The sequence below is a fragment of the Physeter macrocephalus genome, chromosome 11, assembly GCF_002837175.3.
Source record: "Physeter macrocephalus isolate SW-GA chromosome 11, ASM283717v5, whole genome shotgun sequence".
NCBI lineage: Eukaryota > Metazoa > Chordata > Mammalia > Artiodactyla > Physeteridae > Physeter > Physeter macrocephalus.
In genome coordinates, this window is record NC_041224.1 from 4,333,769 (window position 1) to 4,355,632 (window position 21,864).

The 21,864-nt window shown below is 37.1% G+C and overlaps 1 protein-coding gene across 1 annotated transcript in view; it reads right to left on the reverse strand.

Moving 5' to 3' along the window:
• The window catches only part of SNAP91 (synaptosome associated protein 91), a 148,147-nt gene that overhangs the window by 60,894 nt on the left and 65,389 nt on the right, over positions 1 to 21,864 (reverse strand). The window contains exons 9-12 of the mRNA XM_055087690.1: positions 18,444 to 18,485; positions 12,760 to 12,830; positions 10,657 to 10,662; positions 7,127 to 7,154 (exon numbers count right to left, since the gene is read on the reverse strand). Coding sequence (XP_054943665.1) covers positions 7,127 to 7,154; positions 10,657 to 10,662; positions 12,760 to 12,830; positions 18,444 to 18,485 — 147 coding nt within the window. The remainder of the gene's footprint in view (positions 1 to 7,126; positions 7,155 to 10,656; positions 10,663 to 12,759; positions 12,831 to 18,443; positions 18,486 to 21,864) is intronic.

Consider the following 21,864-nt stretch of genomic DNA (forward strand, 5'->3'; position numbering starts at 1 on the left):
TGGCTGTGGGTTTGTCATATATGGCCTTTATTATGTTGAGGTAAGTTCCCTCTATGCCTACTTTCTGGAGAGTTTTTATCATAAATGGGTGTTGAATTTTGTTGAAAGCTTTCTCTTCATCTGTTGAGATGATCATATGGTTTTTCTCCTTCAGTTTGTTAATATGGTTTATTACATTGATTGAATTGCATATATTGAAGAATCTCTGCATTCCTGGGATAAACCCCACTTGGTCATGGTGCACTTCCACCCACTTTTCTAACTGGATTGTTTGTTTTTTTGATATTGAGCTCCATGTGCTATTTGTATATTTTGGAGATTAATCCTTTTTCTGTTGTTTCATTTGCAAATCTTTTCTCCCATTCTGAGGGTTGTCTTTTTGTCTTGTTTATGGTTTCCTTTGCTGTGCAATAGCTTTTAAGTTTAATTAAGTCCCATTTGTTTATTTTTGTTTTTATTTCTGTTCCTCTAGGAGGTGGGTCAAAAAAGATCTTGCTATGGTTTATCTCAAAGAACGTTTATTGTATATTCTTGCCTCCTTTGTCATAGATTAGTTGACCATAGGTACGTGGGTTTATCTCTGGGCATTCTATCCTGGACCATTGATCTATATTTCTGTTTTTGCACCAGTACCATACTGTCTTGATTACTGTATCTCTATGGTATAGTTTGAAGTTGGGGAGCCTGATTCCTCCAACTCTCTCTTTCTTTCTCAAGATTGCTTTAGCTATTCCGGGTCTTTTGTGTTTCCATATGAATTGTAAAATTTTCTGTTCTAATTCTGTGAGGAATGCCATTGGTAGTTTGCTAGGGATTGCAATGAATCTGTAGATTGCTTTGGGTAGTATAGTCATTTTCACAATATTGATTCTTCCAATCCACGAACATGGTATATTTCTCCATCTGTTTATGTCATCTTTGATTTCTTTCATCAGTGTTTTATAGTTTTCTGAGTACAAGACTTTCACTTCCTTAGGCAGGTTTATTCCTAGGTATTTTATTCTTTTTGTTGCAATGGTAAATGGGAGTGTTTCCTTAATTTCTCTTTCTGATTTTTCATTGTTGGTGTATAGGAATGCAAGAGATTTCTGTGCATTAACTTTCTAAAATTTTTTCCCATTCTGAGGGTTGTCTTTTTGTCTTGTTTATGGTTTCCTTTGCTGTGCAATAGCTTTTAAGTTTAATTAAGTCCCATTTGTTTATTTTTGTTTTTATTTCTGTTCCTCTAGGAGGTGGGTCAAAAAAGATCTTGCTATGGTTTATCTCAAAGAACGTTTTTCCTATGTTTTCCTCTAAGAGTTTTAGAGTGTCTGGTCTTACATTTAAGTCTTTAATATTGCTGTGGCCAGGACTTCCAAAACTATGTTGAATAAAGTGGCGAGAGTGGACATCTTGTCTTGCTCCTAATCTTAGTGGAAATGTTTTCAGTTTTTCACCATTGAATATGATGCTTGCTGTGGGTTTGTCATATATGGCCTTTATTACGTTGAGGTAGGTTCCCTCTTTGTCTATTTTCTGGAGAGTTTATTTTTAATATCATAAATGGGTGTTGAATTTTGTCAAAAGCTTCTTCTGCATCTATTGATATGATCATATGGTTTTCATTCCTTAATTTGTTAATGTGGTGTTTCACATTGATTGATTTACATATATTGAAGAATGCTTGCATCCCTGGGATGAATCCCACTTGATCATGGTGTATGATCCTTTAAATGTGCTGTTGCATTCCACTTGCTAGTATTTTGTTCAGGATTTTTGCATCTATGTGCATCAGTGATATTGGTCTATAATTTTCATATTTTGTCTCTTCTGGTTTTGCTATCAGCATGATGGTGGCTTCATAGAATCCATTTGGGAGTATTTCTCCCTCTGCAATTTTTTGGAAGAGTTTGAGAAGGATGGGTGTTAGCTCTTTTCATTCCTTAATTTGTTAATGTGGTGTTTCACATTGATTGATTTACATATATTGAAGAATGCTTGCATCCCTGGGATAAATCCCACTTGATCATGGTGTATGATCCTTTAAATGTGCTGTTGCATTCCACTTGCTAGTATTTTGTTCAGGATTTTTGCATCTATGTGCATCAGTGATATTGGTCTATAATTTTCATATTTTGTCTCTTCTGGTTTTGCTATCAGCATGATGGTGGCTTCATAGAATCCATTTGGGAGTATTTCTCCCTCTGCAATTTTTTGGAAGAGTTTGAGAAGGATGGGTGTTAGCTCTTCTCTAAATGTTTGCTAGAATTCACCTGTGGAGCCATCTGGTCCTGGACTTTTGTGTGTTGGAAGATTTTTAATTACTGTTTCAATTTCATTACTTGTGACAGATTTGTTTGTACTTTCGAATTCTTCCTGGTTCAGTCTTGGAAAATTTTACCTTTCCAAGAATTTGTCCATTTCTCTGTGGTTGTCCATTTTATTGGCATATAGTTGTTTGTAGTAGTCTCTTATAATCCTTTGTATTTCTGCAGTGTCAGTTGTGATTTCTCCTTTTTCATTTCTAATTTTATTGATTTGCATCCTCTCCCTTTTTTTCTTGATGAGTCTGGCTAAGGGTTTACCAATTTTATCTTCTCAAAGAACCAGTTTTTAGTTTTATTGATCTTTGTTACTGTTTTCTTTGTTTCTATTTCATTTATTTCTGCTCTGATCTTTATGATTTCTTTCCTTCTACTGACTTTGGGTTTTCTTTGTTCTTCTTTCTCTAGTTGTTTAAGTGTAGGGTTAGAGTGTTTGAGATTTTTCTTGTTTCTGGAGTTGAGATTGAATTGCTATAAACTTCCCTCTTAGAAATGCTTTTATTGCGTCCCATAGGTTTCGGCCCTTCGTGTTTTAGCTGTCATTTGTTTCTATGTATTTTTAAATTTCTTCTTTGATTTCTTCAGTGATCTCTTGGTTATTTAGTAGCACACTGTTTAGCCTCCATGTATTTGTGTTTTTTACAGTTTTTTTTCCTGTAACTGATTTCCAATCTCATAGCATTGTGGTCAGCAAAGATGCCTGATATGATTTCAATTTTCTTAAATTTTCCAAGGCTTGATTTGTGACCCAAGATGTGATCTATCCTGGAGAATGTTCCGTGTGCACTTGAGAAGAAAGTGTATTCTGCCACTTTTGGGTGGAATGTTCTATAAATATCAATTAGATCTATCTGGTCTACTGTGTCATTTAAAGCTGTATTTCTTTATTTATTTTGTTTGGATGATCTGTCCATTGTTGTAAGTGGGGTGTTAAAGTCCCCTACTATCATTGGTTACTGTCGATTTGTCCTTTCATGGTTGTTAGCATTTGCCTTATGTACTGAGGTGTTCCTTTGTTGGGTGCATAAACATTTATAATTGTTACATCTTCTTCCTGGACTGATCCTTTGATCATTATGTAGTGTCCATCCTTATCTCTTGTAACAGTCTTTAAAGTCAATTTTATCTGATATGAGTATTGTCACTCCAGTTTTCTTTTGATTTCCATTGCATGGAATATCTTTTTCCATCCCTTCACTTTCAGTCTGTATGTGTCCCTAGGTCTGAAGTGGGTCTCTTGTAGACAGCATATATATGGGTCTTGTTTCTCTATCCATTCAGCCAGTCTGTGCCTTTTGGTTGGGGCATTTAATCCATTTACATTCAGGGTTATTATCGATATGTATGTTCCTATCACCATTTTCTTAGTTGTTTTGGGTTTGTTCTTGTGCGTCTTTTCCTTCTCTTGTGTTTCCCACTTAGAGAAGTTTCTTTAGCATTTGTTGTAAAGCTGGTTTGGTGGTGCTGAATTCTCTTAGCTTTTACTTGTCTGAAAAGCTTTTGACTTCTCCACTGAATGTGAAGGAGATCCTTGCTGGGCAGAGTAATCTTGGTTACAGGTTTTTCTCTTTCATCACTTTAAGTATATCCTGCCACTCCCTTCTGGCCTGCAGAGTTTCTGTTGAAAAATCACCTGATAACCTTATGGAGATTCCTTTTTATTTTATTTTTGTTTTTCACTTGCTGCTTTTAATATTTTTTCTTTGAATTTAATTTTTGTTAGTTTTATTAATATGTGTCTTGGTGTGTTTTTTCTAGGGTTTATCCTGTATGGGACTCTCTGTGCTTCCTGGACTTGGGTGACTACTTCCTTTCCCATGTTAGGGAAGTTGTTTGTTCTTCAGTTCTTCTACATCTTTGTTAAACATTTCTTGTATTTTCTCAATCCATGCTTCCATTCTATTTTCAAGATTCTGGATCATCTTTACTATCATTACTCTGAATTCTTTTTCAGGTAGATTGCCTATTTCCTTTTCATTTATATGGTCTTGTAGGTTTTTACCTTGCTCCTTCATCTGTGACATAGTTTTTTGCCTTTTTTTTTTTTTATGAGTGGGATTGTGTTACTGTCTTACTGGTTGTTTGGTCTGAGGCTTCCAACACTGGAGTTTGTAGGTTGTTGGGTAGAGCTGGTTCTCGGTGCTGAGATGAGGAACTCCGTGAGACCTCACTGCGATGAATATTCCCTGGGGTCTGAGATTCTCTGTTAGTCCAGTAGTTCGGACTCGGAGCTCCCACCGCAGGAATGTCAGCCCAACCCCAGGCTCCTGAACCAAGATTCCATAAGCCACGTGGGATGGCAAAAAAAACCCCAACAACAACAAAAAACGAATAACAAAGTAAAAAATAAAATTAGACTAGGAAACTAACAGATATGTTAGAAAGAATATAAAAATAAAATATAGATGAATCAACCGGAATGTACATTAGTACCACAATAGTAAAAAAGAGGAGGAGGGAAAAGAAAACAAAAAATGGGGGGAAAGGCTTTGGCTGTGGAGGGCAGAGAGTAAGCAAGGGTGAGGTTTGGGCAATGGGTGGGGCCAATGCTCAGGACCCACAGGGCTGGAAAAGGCCCTGGGGACTGTGGGGGGTGGGGCTTAGGCTCAAGGAACAGAAGGGGCCCAGGCGTGCCCCCCACCCCTGGTCTCAGAGGGCGGGGGACCTCACCTGGGAGCCCAGCAGGCTTCCTGGGCTTGAGTCGGTGGGGCAAATGCCCTCATCTCCTGTCCTGCTCCTCCAGTCTGGGGTCTGGGAGGTCCCCTCCCACCTGCCTCTCCTGATCTCCCTGGTCTCCCTTCTATGTCCCCCAGACCAATGTGGCTGGTGGGGGGGACTTGCAGGGCAGGGGACCGGCCTGGGATCTCAGCAGGTTCCCTGTGCCCGAGGGGGTGGGGCAAACACCCTCCGCAGCCCAGCACGCTTCCTGGGCTCAAGTGGGTGGGGCAAACGTCCTACTCTCCTCTCCTGCTACTCCCAGAGGGCCATATGCCACCAGGACCAATGCAGCCGGCAGGGTGGGGGTGGGCCTTGGTGGGGAGGGGACCAGCCTGGGAGCTCAGCAGGCTCCCCGTGCCCGAGTGGGTGGGGCAATCACCCTCTGCTCCTCTCCTGCTCCTCCCGCAGGGCCCCTCCCACCTGCTTCTCCCAATCTCCCCGGCCTCCATCCTATGCTCCCAGAACCACGTGGCCTGGAGGGGGCTTTGGATTGTAGGGGACCAGCTTGGGAGGTCAGAGGCTCCCGTGGCCCCAGTGGGCAGGGCAATCGCCCTCTGCTCCTCTCCCGCTCCTCCTGGATGGCCCCTCCTGCCTGCCTCTCCTGATCTCCCCGGCCTCAGGGGCACTGATCTTGTCTGGCATCCACTTCTCCTCCCCACTCAGTCCCCCTACGTCCTACCGGTTCACTTTGGGGTTCCTCCAATCTCCTTGGGCATCAGAGTCCCCCACCAGTGGCCAGCAGGTTCCCTAGCTGTAGGCAGACACTAACTCTGCATCTTCCCACACCGTCATCTTCTCCCATGTGACATAATGATTTTAAACCTGGCTCTGTAGCAGAATCACCAGGGAGCTTAGGTTGTTTGTTTGTTTGTTTGATTGTTGGAGCTCCCTGAGGGTCTCTTGGGCAGCCGGCCAGGTATTGACACAGTAAAGGGTGTCTGGGGTACCCTGTGCAGTCATAATGCTAACCTGCTTGTCTGTAATAACAGCAGTTATGTAACAGAAATTTGGCAAAGAGGAAAGAGCACATTTATCATATTTTTGCAATGAAAATGGCAATGTGAAAAATACAATGGCAAATGTGAACTACTGACCTATAGAAGTAAATACTCTCGTCACTAACAACCCTAATCCTGTCCTTCAGGATGCTAAAGGAGAGAGGGAGGTGAAGGAGTTGTGACAGTTATTACGGTAGACTGTCTAAAAGGCATGCTTGTAAGGATACCCAACGACAATTGGTTTCTCTACCATCAAAGCAGGCACAATGTTATGTGCCTTATTTATCTCACTGGGCTGTGATTCAGAGTACATGAAAGTGCTTTGTAACTAGTAAGACGTTAACACTGAGACATTTGTTTTCAGTTGTAATATAAATGTATGAAAATTTCATCTACTTAAAAGAAAAATTTAGTCCAGATAGAGGGCTAAGTAGACATTGCTATATGACACTGCTATATGACTAAGAAACTAATATAAAGGGGAATACATAAAAACTTACCTTTCCTCAAGAAATTAAAAATAAAATTACCATATGATTCAGCAATTCCACTTCTGGGTGTAGACCCAAAAGAACTGCAAACAGGGACTTGAACAGATACTTGTACACCATGTTCAAAGGAGCATTATTTACAATAGCCAAAAGGTGGAAGTGACCCAAGTGATCATTAATGGATGGATGGATGGATGAACAAAATGTGGTACACACATAGAATGGAATAGTATTCAGACTTAAAAAGAAAAGAAATTTTTGACATATGCTACAACATGGATGAACGTTGAAGATAACTATGCTAAGTAAAATATGCCAGTCACAAAAGGACAGATACTGAAGGACAGTTCCACTTATTTGAGGTACCTAGAGTAATCAAATTCATAGAGACAGAAAGTAGAATGGTGCCTGCCAGGAGCTGGGGGTGAGAGTGGTCGGAGAGGGGGACGGGGAGTTAGTGTTTAAAGGGTACAGAGTTTCAGTTGGGGAAGATGACAAATGTTCTCCAAACGGATGATACAGACGGCCGCCCAACAATGTGAATGTACTTAATGCCACTGAACTGTACAATCAAAAGTTGTTAAAATGGTCAAAACAAAACAAAAAACAAACTTACCTTACTTAATGGAGAGGGAGCACCAGATCTAAAAGGCAACCAAAAAGAATTAAAACTGGATATACATGAATACACTTGTAGAAGCACTTAAGTTTGATGCTTGGTCAAGCATTTACTTGTTTATATGCAGACTTTTTTAGTAATGGATAAACTATTTTTTAAATATATTTTATCTTTTAGTCAATTACGACATCTGCTTCCAATGTCTCCCATCCACTTAATTTCTAGTATTAGAAATTCTTAAATTCAAAATCTTTATTTTGGTATCTCTAGCAACTCAATTAATTATTTGAGTTGATCTTTATTGCCTACATCCATCAAAAATAAACTGTTCAAACTGGAATTTTAGAAAATTTGCCAAGACTTGGGAAAAATAATGCTTTACAGAATTTTTAAAAAACCGTCCGGTTTATTATTTTTAAAAGTTAGAAAACCCATTAAGGTTAAAGCACATTGTGATTCATTTAGTCATAATTGTGATACATAAAAGGAACACTAGAATTAAAAAAAAGATTCCCTACAAGCCCTGTGCCTGATGTGTGTCTCAGCTTCCATACTGAGCTGAGACACACTGTGCATACTCCACACTGTGCATACTCCTAGAGATTGTCTGGTTTTTTTCATGGCTGTAATGAAAACTCTCTATGAGAAATATTCCCATTATCCTGTGAGAACTTGGGAGCTGGAAAAAGAAGAGTAACCTCAATGCTTGTGTCAAAGGGAGTGAGGGAAAATCAGGAAGAAATACATTTTTTTTTTCAGTTAGATTGCTGGTAGCACTGATGATATATATCATTTCCAGCAAAATGCTTCAGAGACGACTGCCTAAACAGCTTAGGTTTTACTAACCTGAGTTGGTGGAAAATAAATTAGTAAGGAAACAAAATGAAGAAAAAAAGACATTTCAATAAGAAGACTATTGTCAGGGTCTCAGAGGATGGCAGAGATGCCCTTCTACTTATCTACAGAGAAAATATCTCGTGTGGCAGGAGTAAAATAAAATCAGCAGAGATTTAGTAACTGGAGTTTTGTACAATATCATGAATTTTTGTTTCATTGGATATAGCAAAAGAAATTGAACAATACTGTATGCCAGATTAATACCTCTTAGGTTCAACTTCATTTGCAAACACAAGCCTGCCATTTCCTGTCTAAATTTAGTTTTCACTTAAAATGAACATGAAAGCAAGGGCTAACAGAGATTTCTGTGATATAAGGAAGATAGAAGCATAAGGGTTACACTCGATTAGGTTATGTGTAGTTGGGCTGTTATCTTCAGAGTAACATATCCTATGAAGAAAAGGATATATGCTTCTCTATATTGCTCACCAAGGGTCTACTGAAATAAATGGAATCACAGTATTCTCTATATCTCAGAAACTTAGGAACCTAAAAATCTAGTACTGAGGTTGAAAATTTCCTAATGAGTTTTTGGTTAATAATTCCTCCACTCCTACCATTTTTTTTCTCTTTACACATGGGGGAAAGGAAGGGAGTTAAGTCTAAATAAAAACCCAAGAAAATAATAGCCTTAACTCTGCAAAGAAAACATAGAAGCCACCTGATGTGGTCAGTTTCTAAGAATGAGTTAATTGAAATTAATTTGTTTCTCTCTCAAGAGATTTTCATGAACCAATTCTTAGTGGTACTGACACAGTGAGCAATATTAATACAGGAAAGAGAACTGAGGATGAACGAGACCTTTTTGAACTGTATTTCCAAACTAATACATAAAAGTTTCTAACATATTCTATACTCTGTAGCAAAATAAAGATATAGTAAAAATGACAGAATTTCTCTACCTACTACTAAAGAATATCATGCTCAAACCTAAGTACAAAATATCATAATTGGCACAAGAATCACTTTGTCAAGCTCTTGCATGAGCGCTACTACTAAATGACACTTGTAGCTACCCCATGGATTCAGCAAAAAAATCTCCTGTCTCCCACTATAATCCCACTTAAAGCACTGTATCTTATTCGTCTGTCTTCTCCACTAGATGCCAAATTTTTTGAAGGAAGCAAATCTATCTCATTGTTTTATATAAGATAAACATATTAACCAAAATAAACTAACCAAACATCTTAAAAATAAATTAACCAAACGTCCTAAAAATTATTTTGTATGAAACTAAACTGTCAGGATGTATGACTTCTGTTCCCATGGACCAGATCCAGGTTTTGCCATGATTTCATCAAAAAGGTAGAACCAGAGGTGCTCCCATTGGGGCCACAGCTTTAAAAAGCATCACTCAACACTGATTAAAGTCTGAGGGCTCTGAGGTTCAGAGAGGTAAATAACTCGCCAAAGTCTCACCATTCTTTAATGGTGGATTTCAGGCTCCAGTCCAAGTCTGTCGGTGCACATTTCACATTCCAGCCTGTCCTGACAAAAACACAGGGGAGCCCAGCACATTTGTTCCTCCCCTACACAACACACAAATTCCTTTTTTTTACCTGTTCCTCAGCTGATTTTCTACCCTACCACTGGCTCTTCGCCCTTTATAAAAGAAAATGCTGCAATCTTTTATATATAATGACATTATTTAAAGCCCGATACTTATTTCAATAACTTCAGCTAGAGAAATTTAGTACATTGTGAACCATGTTGGGGGAAAATAAAGCACAAATGTAATTTTAGAAGAGAATGAATGACCCATAGATCCTGTAAAATGTTACAAACAAATCCATGGGTTTCTATGATGAACACAGAAAATGCTAAGGTTTACACTTCCCATGTGTTAATGGTAAACTATCAAAAGAAGAAATTTTATTTCTTATTCACACGCTAATCCCTACACAGTTTTTGGTCAAAAACACTAGCCAGAAAGACAAACAAAACACAGATGTGAAAAACCTATCTCTTCCAAATAATTTTGATTACAATAAACTTGAGTTTCTTGCACCCTCAACACTTAGTAAACCCACATATAAAATAAAATCAATTTCTCTCTTTTGTTCTGTGGAATTACAGAAACAGACAATATACAAAGGCATATCACACAGTATCGCATAGAATTTCAAAAACGAGTATCGGTGGATATAAGGCACTAAATAAAAAAGGCCTACATATTTTTTAGCAGACATTTGAAAATGCTTCATTTTATGCACTTACTTGACTTAGAGGTTAGAATAGTTTTATACTGCTACCAGAAGACAAAGAAAACCCGTTTAAGTAATTAATTTTCTTAATAGCATTGTCTTTTGGCACTTCTGGCGTGTGCCATAGGGAAATCTTTTGTTTACTAAACAAGTGAAAAAGTCTTTGATTTCTAAAATCTAAGAGGGATATCTGAATATACAACTAAGAGAGTCTGTTAGTCTTGATCAAAGAAGACCAAAATAAAACCATTTATGCGAGCCACCTTAAGAGAAAATTTTAAAAGTATAGTGAAAAAAACACAGATGTGTAAAATGGACAGAAATCAGTTTTCAATGTTCTAAATACCAAATGTGGAATTTTAAGAGTGTTTTTTGCATTTTTAGGAATAACCAAATGCAAAAAAAGTCACTCGATATAGTACTCACCCTTCACTTAAGGTCCCAGGTAAGCACAAACATACAAAGAAGAAAATAGTTAACTCCTATAGTTCATTTATTTTAAAAATAGGGAATAAGCAAAAGACAAGTTCATAGGTGGTCTCAGCCAATTCAGAAAAGAAATCTGACAAGCATAAAATGATTTTAAAGGAGAGAGGAAAATTACACTCAGTACAAGGTAATTCAAAACAGAAGATCATTAAGTTCTTATTTTGCTACTCTTAGAAATGTAACCAAGTGTCCATAGCTAAATAGTTCAAAAATAGTTGGCAGCTGCCACAAGGGGGCGGCTTTAGAGCTGAAGTTAGGGCTGATGAGATCCACTCTAGGAAGCGGCTTATTCACAGGACCGCAGCCCTGGCAGATTTCAGGAGGGAAGAGGGTGGACCTGTGCGGGGTGCGGGGACCTGAGGGGGGAAGAGGGCGGAGAAGCTGACTTGCACCCATGATGCACCCAATGCATCCTGCATTGCCCAAGGGAGAGGCTCTAACTCTGGCATATGCATATTTCCTCAGCTAAAGGGATCCATCTGCCACAGGAAGAGGGACATTTCTCAGGCTTCCTGCCTCCTTTGGCTTAAATCCTAGGCGACTCATTTGGCTTCCCAGACACCCTAATACGGGAGGGGTGGAGGAGGCAGCAATTACTGGAAGCGGGCACCCTCTTTTGTGACTTATTATACGCGCACGTCTTTTCAGTTGACATCAATCTACCCACACAAGTCTGATCGTCCATGGCCACACTGAAGTGGGCACAGACCTTGGACAATGGTACAACCTTGACAGAGCCCCTGAGAGGTCCTGTCATCCATCATTCCAGATAGCTCTGCCATCACAGCCTGAGAGAGCCCTACTCCGCTGTTTACCATCGAAAACTTAAGACATGGAATGATTTTTATACTAACTTGGAAAAGATGACAAAAATCACCCTTAGCTAAACAACAGGCAAGAGTGACTCAAGACACAAGAGTCTAGATTCTGGGAGAATGCCCAGAGAGAAGCAGCAGAAAGGAGATGCATTTTGATAGCTGTACCACAGGTGAAATCCACGATCAGCCTATAGCCCTGCAATGAGCATTTCACGGGTTGTCTCTACCAATTTCTGCTGTCGATCTAAACAGAATCAACATAAAGCTGGGATCACCAACAAAAACAGATTTCAAGCTGACGCTGTAGAGAGAGCTACAGTATGTTTTTAGGTGGAGATAATGAAGTATAAAATAGTCCCTGACCTTAAGAATCAGAAAATCCATTTAAACCACATATCGGGGCAGGGGAGGTGGGGAGGGGAGTCATAAAACAGTGTGGTGCATGATTAAGGAAGCCCTCATGAGATGGCCCTCCCAGGATGTGTAAAATGCACGCACGCAGAGACAAGGAGGGGAGGCACCCAAGATTAGCAGAATTACACTCTGAGCGAGGCACAAAGACGGGAAAGTACCAGGTCTTGTGAAGCGACAAGTATGACCCCGGCTGGAGAGAAGACAAAAATGGAACCTGGACATTTTTGGCATGCAGTCAGGAAAAATGGTCAAAAATCTAAGTGTCCAAACAGAAAGGTTGAAAATCTACTAAAACTACACTTATCACTGCTCGACTGCCACTCTGTCTAGAAAAATAACTGAGTCAAGTGTCAGCAGCATGCCATGCCGAAGGGTCCACCTGGGGAGAGTCTCAAGTCCAGAAAGCCATTCCTGAAGGCTCTGCTTTTTCACAGTAGGGTTGGTAACATAACAGAGTGTTCAAGGCTGCTTGGGAAATTGGGTTCCCAATGATGACAGCCTCAATTTTTAGCGTGAGCAATTCTTTTTCTGAGGATTGTGAGTCCCTTCTGAGGGCAAAATAATAAATAAATCAGCAAGTCCAGCCAACACAGGTACAAGCTACTAGTTTGCTGAATTAGCCTGCAGATAGATTACCTATAATGGGGTCACGATGTCGTAAGTTAATGGGAAGGGGAGGGGTTTTGAGGGAACTCAGGATAATTACAATAAAGCATACCCTAAAACGGTAGTACCGTGATAAATCTCACTGTATAAAGAATGACTCTAGTATTTTTCATCTTATTTAGAATATACAACTAATGCGTACTTGTTTCCAGGTTTCTTTCCTTCTAATGTATTTAGATGCTGTTCAAGGGTCTCCATAAGACTGCTGGGAGCCTACAATAAGAAAGTAAAAAATAAATGTCTGCATCGCTTTCTTTCAAAATAAATACACTGGAACATCACTGTAACTTTGTATAGTGCAGGTCTGGGCACCCTAATACATATGGGAGATAATTTCATTCCAGGGTCTTTTGGTACTTAGATATTTAAATTCCACAGAATCTCAAACAGGCCCATCATATGTATACTTAACTTCACTGCATAACAAACAGTGTTACAGTGTGGTTTCGGTGTAGAAATGACATTGGACAGACTTTTACTAAGATATTACTTAAATGTAGTAAACTCAATTAAATCAAGTTCACCGTATGTTTCCATAAGACCACAGTGAAAAAAGTAAAGGTATTTGTACCCAAGTCAAAAATATAAGTGCCCAAATACAAACTTACAGAAATATGAAAATACAGTAAAATCTCACTTATCCACATTTGACTGAAATATTAGGGAAAATTACTACTTTATTAAAAAAGAGAGGGTAAGTGAGAGTTGTGGGGAAAAAAATACAACTTTAATAGTCAACCACAATTAAGATTTTCTTATTATTGAGTTATTTAATTTATATACATAATAAAGTAACTTTAGCAAATATTAATGTTATAACAGACTACTGTGTTTTGGCAAATTTAATATATTTCACCTCTTTTATTAAGAAGTACCTGAACGTTTTTATCATATTTTAGGCAATATAAAGTGATGGCATTTTGCTGTATATTAGGAGAAGGTTCATATAAATATTCCACCCCATCTATTCCTCAAGCATTAGAAATTTAACTTCACCTTTCTCGAATAATCTTAACCCAAGTTAGACTTTAACAGCAGCATAGGCATTCAAAGACTGGCGTAAATTTATAGATACATTTAATTTTGACAATTATTCTTAAAATTAATATAAAATTAATTTTGAGGGATTTTAAAGTAACTGTGCTAACTGCTAAAATAGTATAACTGTACATTTTACATTGCACCTGTAATGACAAATGAAAATAAAATTCTTATTAAAATTGTTTAGTACATTTAATATTCATTTTCATTTCACTAATAGACTCATATACTGCCTTAACAATAATATTATTATATATATATAATTATGTGAGATTACTGTACGTGTAAATTACTAAGTGAGCCACGCATAAATTTATAAATATAAATTAGTAAGTGAACAAAAATATTAACTTGATCAAAATGACGAAGGTAGGGTAGAAAGGGACAGCCCCGTGAACATTATATAAAAAGGTAATTACTGTAGAGTAGAAAAAATGACTTTTAGGAGATATAATAAATTTTGAAAGTTATTAAAATTAGAATTCTTAATATGGCTCAGGTAAAAGTTGACTTAGCAAATTCCAGTAAACTACAACTAGGGGTATACTTCTAAGTTTTAAAGAATGAATTTTTAAGAGATAAAGGAAATTTTGCTCTATAGACAAATTGTAAACTACTAAGATGTGCTCGCTTAATAAACAGAATGTGTACGTTAACTTTAAAAGGAAGAAGACAGAAATGGCTTAACAATTTTTAGATGAATTCACACCTGATAACTTCCATTATAATTGTCATAATAGTAATAATTATAATTGTCATAATAATGGAACCTAGGAGGCCCGGGCATATAACTTTAACCTTTTCGGTTTCCATTCTTTTCATTGGGATCACAGTAAGGAAAAATATATCAAGCCATAGAACCTCTCTCCAGTTGGAAGACTGAGGTCCTCTGAATATTAAAGGCAATGTAAAAGAAATGTGATTCTGTGCTAAACCTGTTTAAGAAATGCTATTTATAGTTATAAAATAGAGAAGAACATGGAATAACAAAAGAAGTAGTATTTTTTCCTATATAGTTTCTTAATTATGTAAAACAAAAAAACACAAAAACTAGGATGATAGTTTGCAATTTCATTCTTTCTGTAAAGTTTCTTAATAATTTAAGAAAAAAATTAAAAATAAAGTAGTAGTCACCAAAATCACAATAGTTGAGAGAAATGTGACCAAGAACACAGACTACAAAACTGACTTTGTCTTTAAGAGGTGTTATTTTGCAATGCATTGCACGTAAAATTAAGTTTGGAACATTTTAGCTTAGAAGTTTAAAAATGCTTCATTATTTATATCTCTTATTAGGACATGTGAAATCTAACAGAAATAAACTCCTCAAACACTTTTGCAGGGAAAAAAACTACTTTGATAGTAAAGTTCATTGAGTGTAGGAATATTGGCCTTCTGAGCTCTATCTATGGCACTGAGCACATCCTGGCACGCAGCAGACAAAAATGAAAACTGTCTCAAATTTCCAAGGGGCAAAACTTTGAGAATGCCTCTGCTGTTGTAAAAGGAACTTTAGTATAATTAGCAGTATCTTTAGTTGCTTATTTTAAATAATGCTGAAGTCAATAGACCAATCAGGTGAAAATACCAACCCAAAGAACAAGAGGCAGCTTGTGAAAGCTAATAAATAACAAGTGATATATCATGGTTACCGATTCATCAGTGGTACAGTCTTTAAAAGGAGACTTTTCTTTACCAGTAGTTTTCAGATCAACCAGAATTCCTGACATCAAAACCTAAGATGTTTTTCATAAATGGAGATACATTAAATTCGGAACACACGCACACACACCAAACTGGAAATAATATTTTGAAAATCCTTTTCTTGAAACAAATTCATAGCTGATTGTGAGTACAGGATCAAAAAGGAAGCATCCATCTACAATTCAGATGCTTTAGATCCTAAAGCATCATTAAAAACAAATGGAAATTAAAAGCAACCAAAATGTCATTCAAATTTTTTGATTATTAGATCTAAGAAACCACTGGAAAGTGCTGAGGAGGAATATTTCAGTTCTGATATCATAATCACTTCTTATTCAATACAGTACTTCTGAGTGTTTAAAAATGTTTTTCATTGGTATTTATAAATCATTTAAAATGCTGTTACGATGATATTATATGCACAATTTAAAAAGGGCTACAGATGACCACACTGGTATTTACTGTACATTTTCTAACCAGAAAGACATCCATTCAATCCCTCTGTTTCATCTTGCTGCAAGAGGAACTCTAATCCTTTCTCAGTTAGGAGCAGCCTTTCCCTACTCCCAGTCAATAGGTAGCCCTTCTGGTCCTCATCATCTCTTTAATCGTCTTCCTTGCTGGCTATTTTCGTTCATCACCACGGCTAGATTCAGTGGCCATGGCAGCCACAGAGAAGCCTGGCAGAGAGTAGAACCCAATCTCACAGGTCTCAAACAGAGTCCACACTACCTGGCATTTCTGACCCATCTCCAGATTAGTTCTTGTCTAACACTATCTGAAGGACTAACCCTAGAGCAGCTCACATTCCAGCTTCTGTCTGACCAGACTGTCACAGTGGGTCTAAAGCCCCAGCTCAATGACAAGCCTCCAATTAGACCTGTGGAAGCGTTCTAAATAAAAATTAGGGAGTGTGTTTAGCTCTGCTGCTCATGAACCCAACAGAAATCACAATTAAGTAACTTATTAAGAAATTTCAGAAGCACACAAACCTTTTGAATTGAGATTTAAATATACACTGGAGAAATGAACTGGAGGATTTTTTTTTATAAGGAGATAATTTCAAAATAAATGTTAATACTGAAGTCTATGTGGCTCTTAAAGTCATAACAAAAGCAGAGGATAGAATGTTACCAGTGTCTAATGAATCTCTACCACAGAATCTCTTTCTACTAGACCCAGAGTAAGATTTTATCTTCTTTAAGGATGGGTCTCTGTTCCCCAAATTATAATAACACAGAACATACATCATTACATAAAATATTATGCCTCTGGACTTCTTGAGAGAAGATTACATAGACTGTAATGAATATAAAAGTATCATTAAAAATTAAAGCCAAGTATGTAAATCTGTCAATGATATGCTATAATTTTCTCATTTTAAAAACAGAAAGGTATTTAAGTATCCTTTTAAACCTTTATCTCCCTTCAGACTCTGCCCAAACTGAGATAAATGAGGACCTATTTTCTTCTTAACCTGCCAGCCTCTCTAACAACATGACTAGTTTTACTTCTGTTCCATGGTGACAGCAGTCTATACAGTTGAAATAAAGATGATTTACCATTTCTAAAAGATATTCATTGAGTTAAATATTTAAATATCTACATTTTTTAGGTTAACATGTATTTGGGTTATTTTTTAAAACTTCAATGTAAATGTTAATGTTAATAATGTAAATAATTAAATAATTTAAAATGAAAGCACAGTGATTTTCTTTGCTTTTTATTACAGTGATACAAAATTAATAAATCTTTATTCGATTATAATCTAATAAAGAAATTTTAATAGTATTTTATGCACATGATATTTAGCCATATCCAGGATGATACCAATATCTTATTTAGGTATGCACCTGATCAAAGAACACTATCTTCTCAGAGTAGCAAAAATATTTTATACTAATATTCTGTCTATTAGAAGGCACGTTCCTCCAACTTTTAAATAAAAAAATAAAATGTCACCATTTTCTGAATTGTTCTGTGAATTTTATTTACGAAGAATTCTTGGTATTTAATTGGTATTTTAATAATGTAAATACGGAGAGCATTACTTTGGGTTTCCCTAATTTTTAATAAAAATTTAAGGTTAACATTTAAATATAGAAACATTTTAAGGGATAATAAAGATAATAAATTATTAAACACATTTTGATACTATTAAAACTGGGTAACCTTTCATTATGACAATTTTCTTCAATTACAATAACTTATTTTTATTTGCAAAGACAGAAAACTCATATATTCATTACTGGTATACATGGTAGCAGTTCTTAACTCTCTCCTATCATCTATTTCTAGTTAAAGAACATGTTTGGAACAGAAATTTACCGTAGCAGAATGACAAGTTGATTAAACAAAAATAGTTCCTGCCAATTATGAGAAAGGTCCTACAGTAATTCTGCACATGTGAATGATCTTGATTCTACATCCAAGGAGCCGTACAATGTACCCTCTTAACAGATAAAAGGATTGATAAGGAAGCTCTACTATTGTTTTTGCTTCCTAGATAGTCCCCAGAAAATCACTCATCTACCACTACTATTTTTTAAAAAAAGGTTCTTTTGTATATGGAAATTCCTCCCCTTCACAGGGGAGACGAAAATCAGTGTATTGAATAGCAGAACTACAACATCAGTGTTCTCGCTGTTCGTGCCCCTCCTCCATCCGTGGGACATGGACATTGAAAACTAGGAGAAGCAGCAGGAAGAACAGTTCAAATGTTCTGATTACATGCCTATGAATAGTCACGTTTCATGGATAAAACACTTTTTAAACATTTTTCAAGGCCTCCTTTTGATTCAAGTTTAAGAATGAAAAAATGAGCTCAATAATTAAATACCGTTGCCTTTAAAGAGGAAACGATTTTATAAGAGTAGGAAAATATTCATATTATCTCCAGAAATATACTTAATAGTTAAAAAAGAAATAGTAAGTTAGAAGGATTTCCAAGCAAGGTGGTTGGCTTACATTCAAAAATGCATTAAATGCTTACAAGCCTCTGCCCTAGGTAAGACCATTTATGGTAAACTATGGATTAATAATTACATGCACACTACATTTTTCACTCAGAGAATCACTTACCTGTGTGAGGTCAGGAATGTCACCTTTATCGATGCCAACTTGCTGCGGATTTAAAAAAAGTTACTTAATAGGTTTTTAAAAATTAATTTCTTAGATCACCTATAGAATTAGTTAAAACCACAGCTCAATCTTGGTATAAAATAATAATTATTATATATATCAATCTCACTTTGAATATGTGCTTTTTGTGGAGTTTTCCACTCAATATAAGAGCAATGATTTTTGGCAATGTAGATATAACAAATGCACAGAATTTTGCTAGAACCCGAAAAAAGAACTTAGGAAACTGAACTGTAAAAGGTTTCCTCCATGGTTAATGGCAACTAAAATTTTTTTTAAATGCTTCGACTAAATTTAAATTGTTAATTATGCCCAGTCAGTCCTCTGGACAGGGAATGTTCACTGAATTTTAATAACTTGTTCAGGGTGTAGTTTCCACCCTTCCTCACACAGAGAGAACCACTGTGACATCCAAGATGTATCCTTCCAGAGTTTCTTTATGCATATCCAAAGAAATAGTAAATCCATAAATACATAGTTATTTCCCACATTATTATACAATAATAGTGTATTATATACACTGGGATTATACTTTTCATTTAACAATACATCTTGGAACTATATCCATATTAATACACAGAATTTCCTCATTTTTAAACAGCTTCCTTGTCTTATAATTTATTTAACAAGTCACCTATTAATGAACATTTAAGTTGCTTGCAATCTCTTGCCATTGCAAGCAATGCTGCACACGTCACTTAGCACCTGTGTGGACACATCTGTAGGACACATTTGTAGAAGTGGAATTACTAGATAAAAGCAATGTGAATTTTAAATTTTGGTAGCTTGGGGAAAGAAGAGAGGGAGGGAGGGAGGGAGGGGCAGAAAAAGAAAGTGCTATCAAGACTGCAAATATGGGAATATATTAATAAAGGTGAGGGCTTCCCTGGTGGCGCAGTGGTTGGGAGTCCGCCTGCCGATGCAGGGGACACGGGTTCGCGCCCCGGTCCGGGAGGATCCCGCATGCCGCCGAGCGGCTGGGCCCGTGGGCCATGGCCGCTGAGCCTGCGCGTCCGGAGCCTGTGCTCCGCAACGGGAGGGGCCACAGCAGTGGGAGGCCCGCGTACCGCAAAAAAAAATAAATAAATAAAAATAAAGGTGAATCAACGAAGAGAGTACACAGGTGTTCACTATACAAGCTTATCAACTCTTTTGTAGGTTTGACAATTATTCAAAATAAAAAGCTGGGGAAAAATACAAATCATAACTTCATTCTCTCATTCTATATAAATGATGAAATTGAGGCTTAAAGAAACAAAGCGGGTTAACCCAAGTCTCTCTGTGAGAAGCTAAGTGCTTCATTATGCTGATGGAAATGTGGAAGCAAATACAGGAAGCCTAAGTGTCGGCTCCTGAAAGACAATAAGGCAAACTGGAGAGGGGCGAGTCCATTTGTGTGTCAAATGCTGAGCTAACTTCTTTCCTTTGCCTTTTCTATATCTAAAGCAGCGTAGGGAGACACAACAGGGAAGAGATATGGGGATATATGTATATGTATAGCTGATTTACTTTGTTGTAAAGCAGAAACTAACACACCATTGTAAAGCAATTATACTCCAATAAAGATGTTAAAAAAAATAAAAAATAAAGCAGCGTTTCTCAGCCTTGGCCCTATTGACATTTTGGGATTATAATTCTTTGCTGGGGGCTGTCTTATGTCTGCCCTAAACTCACATTCTTTCAAAGTATGGAAATTATAAATTAAGGCAACTTCATTCTATTTATTTCCATATTTCAATACCTCTTGAGATGATCCATTAAAATAAATATGAATATGAATGAAGTCAGTGTTTTTTAAATTAAAGCATTATGGGTCCCTAATATTGGAATCACCTCCTTAAAAGGTGATGCATTCTATTAAGTGGGTAACTCTGTTAAAGGAATTCTTCCTTTACATTGCTATTCTTACTGTCCTGAACTTCTGAACCACAATGAAGTTGGAGGATGGAGATGAAGTGTGATTGTATTACAGAAATCTCATCACTTTCTGTCTGCAAGTATTCTGGGAGATGTAACTCCTATGAGTTGGTATTTACCTTGGAATAGCAAACTAAGAATAATTTAGTTCTATAAAAGGTAAGTGCGTTTAGCAGACATGCCTATTACTTGTAAAATAACCATTTTACAAAGTTTCAGTTGTCTGCTTTAGGAGACTTCAGTATAAGAATTCAAAGCACAGGAAGTTTTCTGTACTTCAAGCAATTCCTCTGCAAAGTTTGAATATATCCATAGGAATTATTCAATCACTCCACATTTCTTTTAATACGATGGGAAACTTAATGTTAACATTTGCCATATAGCCTATATATAGAGTTGTATTTTAAAAACAACATTCTTGGGCTTCCCTGGTGGCGCAGTGGTTGCGCGTCCGCCTGCCGATGCAGGGGAACCGGGTTGCGCCCCGGTCCGGGAGGATCCCACGTGCCGCGGAGCGGCTGGGCCCGTGAGCCGTGGCCGCTGCGCCTGCGCGTCCGGAGCCTGTGCTCCGCAAGGGGAGAGGCCGCAACGGAGGGAGGCCCGCGTACCGCAAAAAAAAAAAAAAAAAAAAAAGATACAAAAACAACATTCCCTGCAAGTCATCTACATATTCTTCAGGCAAATGGTATTAACAACAGGGTAGCTTATTGGGTAGGAGTCCATACATATGTACACCACACAAGCACTGCTTGGTAGAAAAGAGAAGCTTTGTACATTTGCTGAAAATTTTCTGTATTTACCAATCACAACCAAACCATTCAACACTGGTATCCAAACAGTTAGTGTTTAAATTATGAACAATGCGATTTAAATGTGAAAGAAAACACTAATGGTTAACCCATTGCGATTGTTTATTCTATTAAAAATAATTTTGTAAATTAGTATCCATTCTATAAAAAGTCTTACTCATAATGTTTGAATAAAATTAAAATATTTATTATTATGTTGTTTAAAGACAAACTCTCAAAATGACGTCTAATTTCTGTGTATCTCCTTCTCAGCAGCCTGAAATGGGCCTGTGATAACACGAGGTTATCAAGAGACACAAAGTAAAATTTTACATGTAAGAATAGAAGGAACTGATATACAAGCACCCTTTTTCTCAAGGAGACCTTGAGCCCAGCCTTATTATGCTGATTAGAGAAATATTTACCCCAAACTGTAACACGTCCAGCTCTTTACTTTTTCGATATACACACATCAGACGGGAAAACTGGGGAGCATGTGCATCAGGAATTAATCGAACAGTGAAATAATCTTCTGCCCTGGGTGTTTAGGTATAATTGATCTTCTCACAGAAAGAAATTAGGCAAATTTTGCTAGATTACATTGATAATTACAGTTGAACCATGGGAAAACCATATCAAATACAAAAAATAAAACT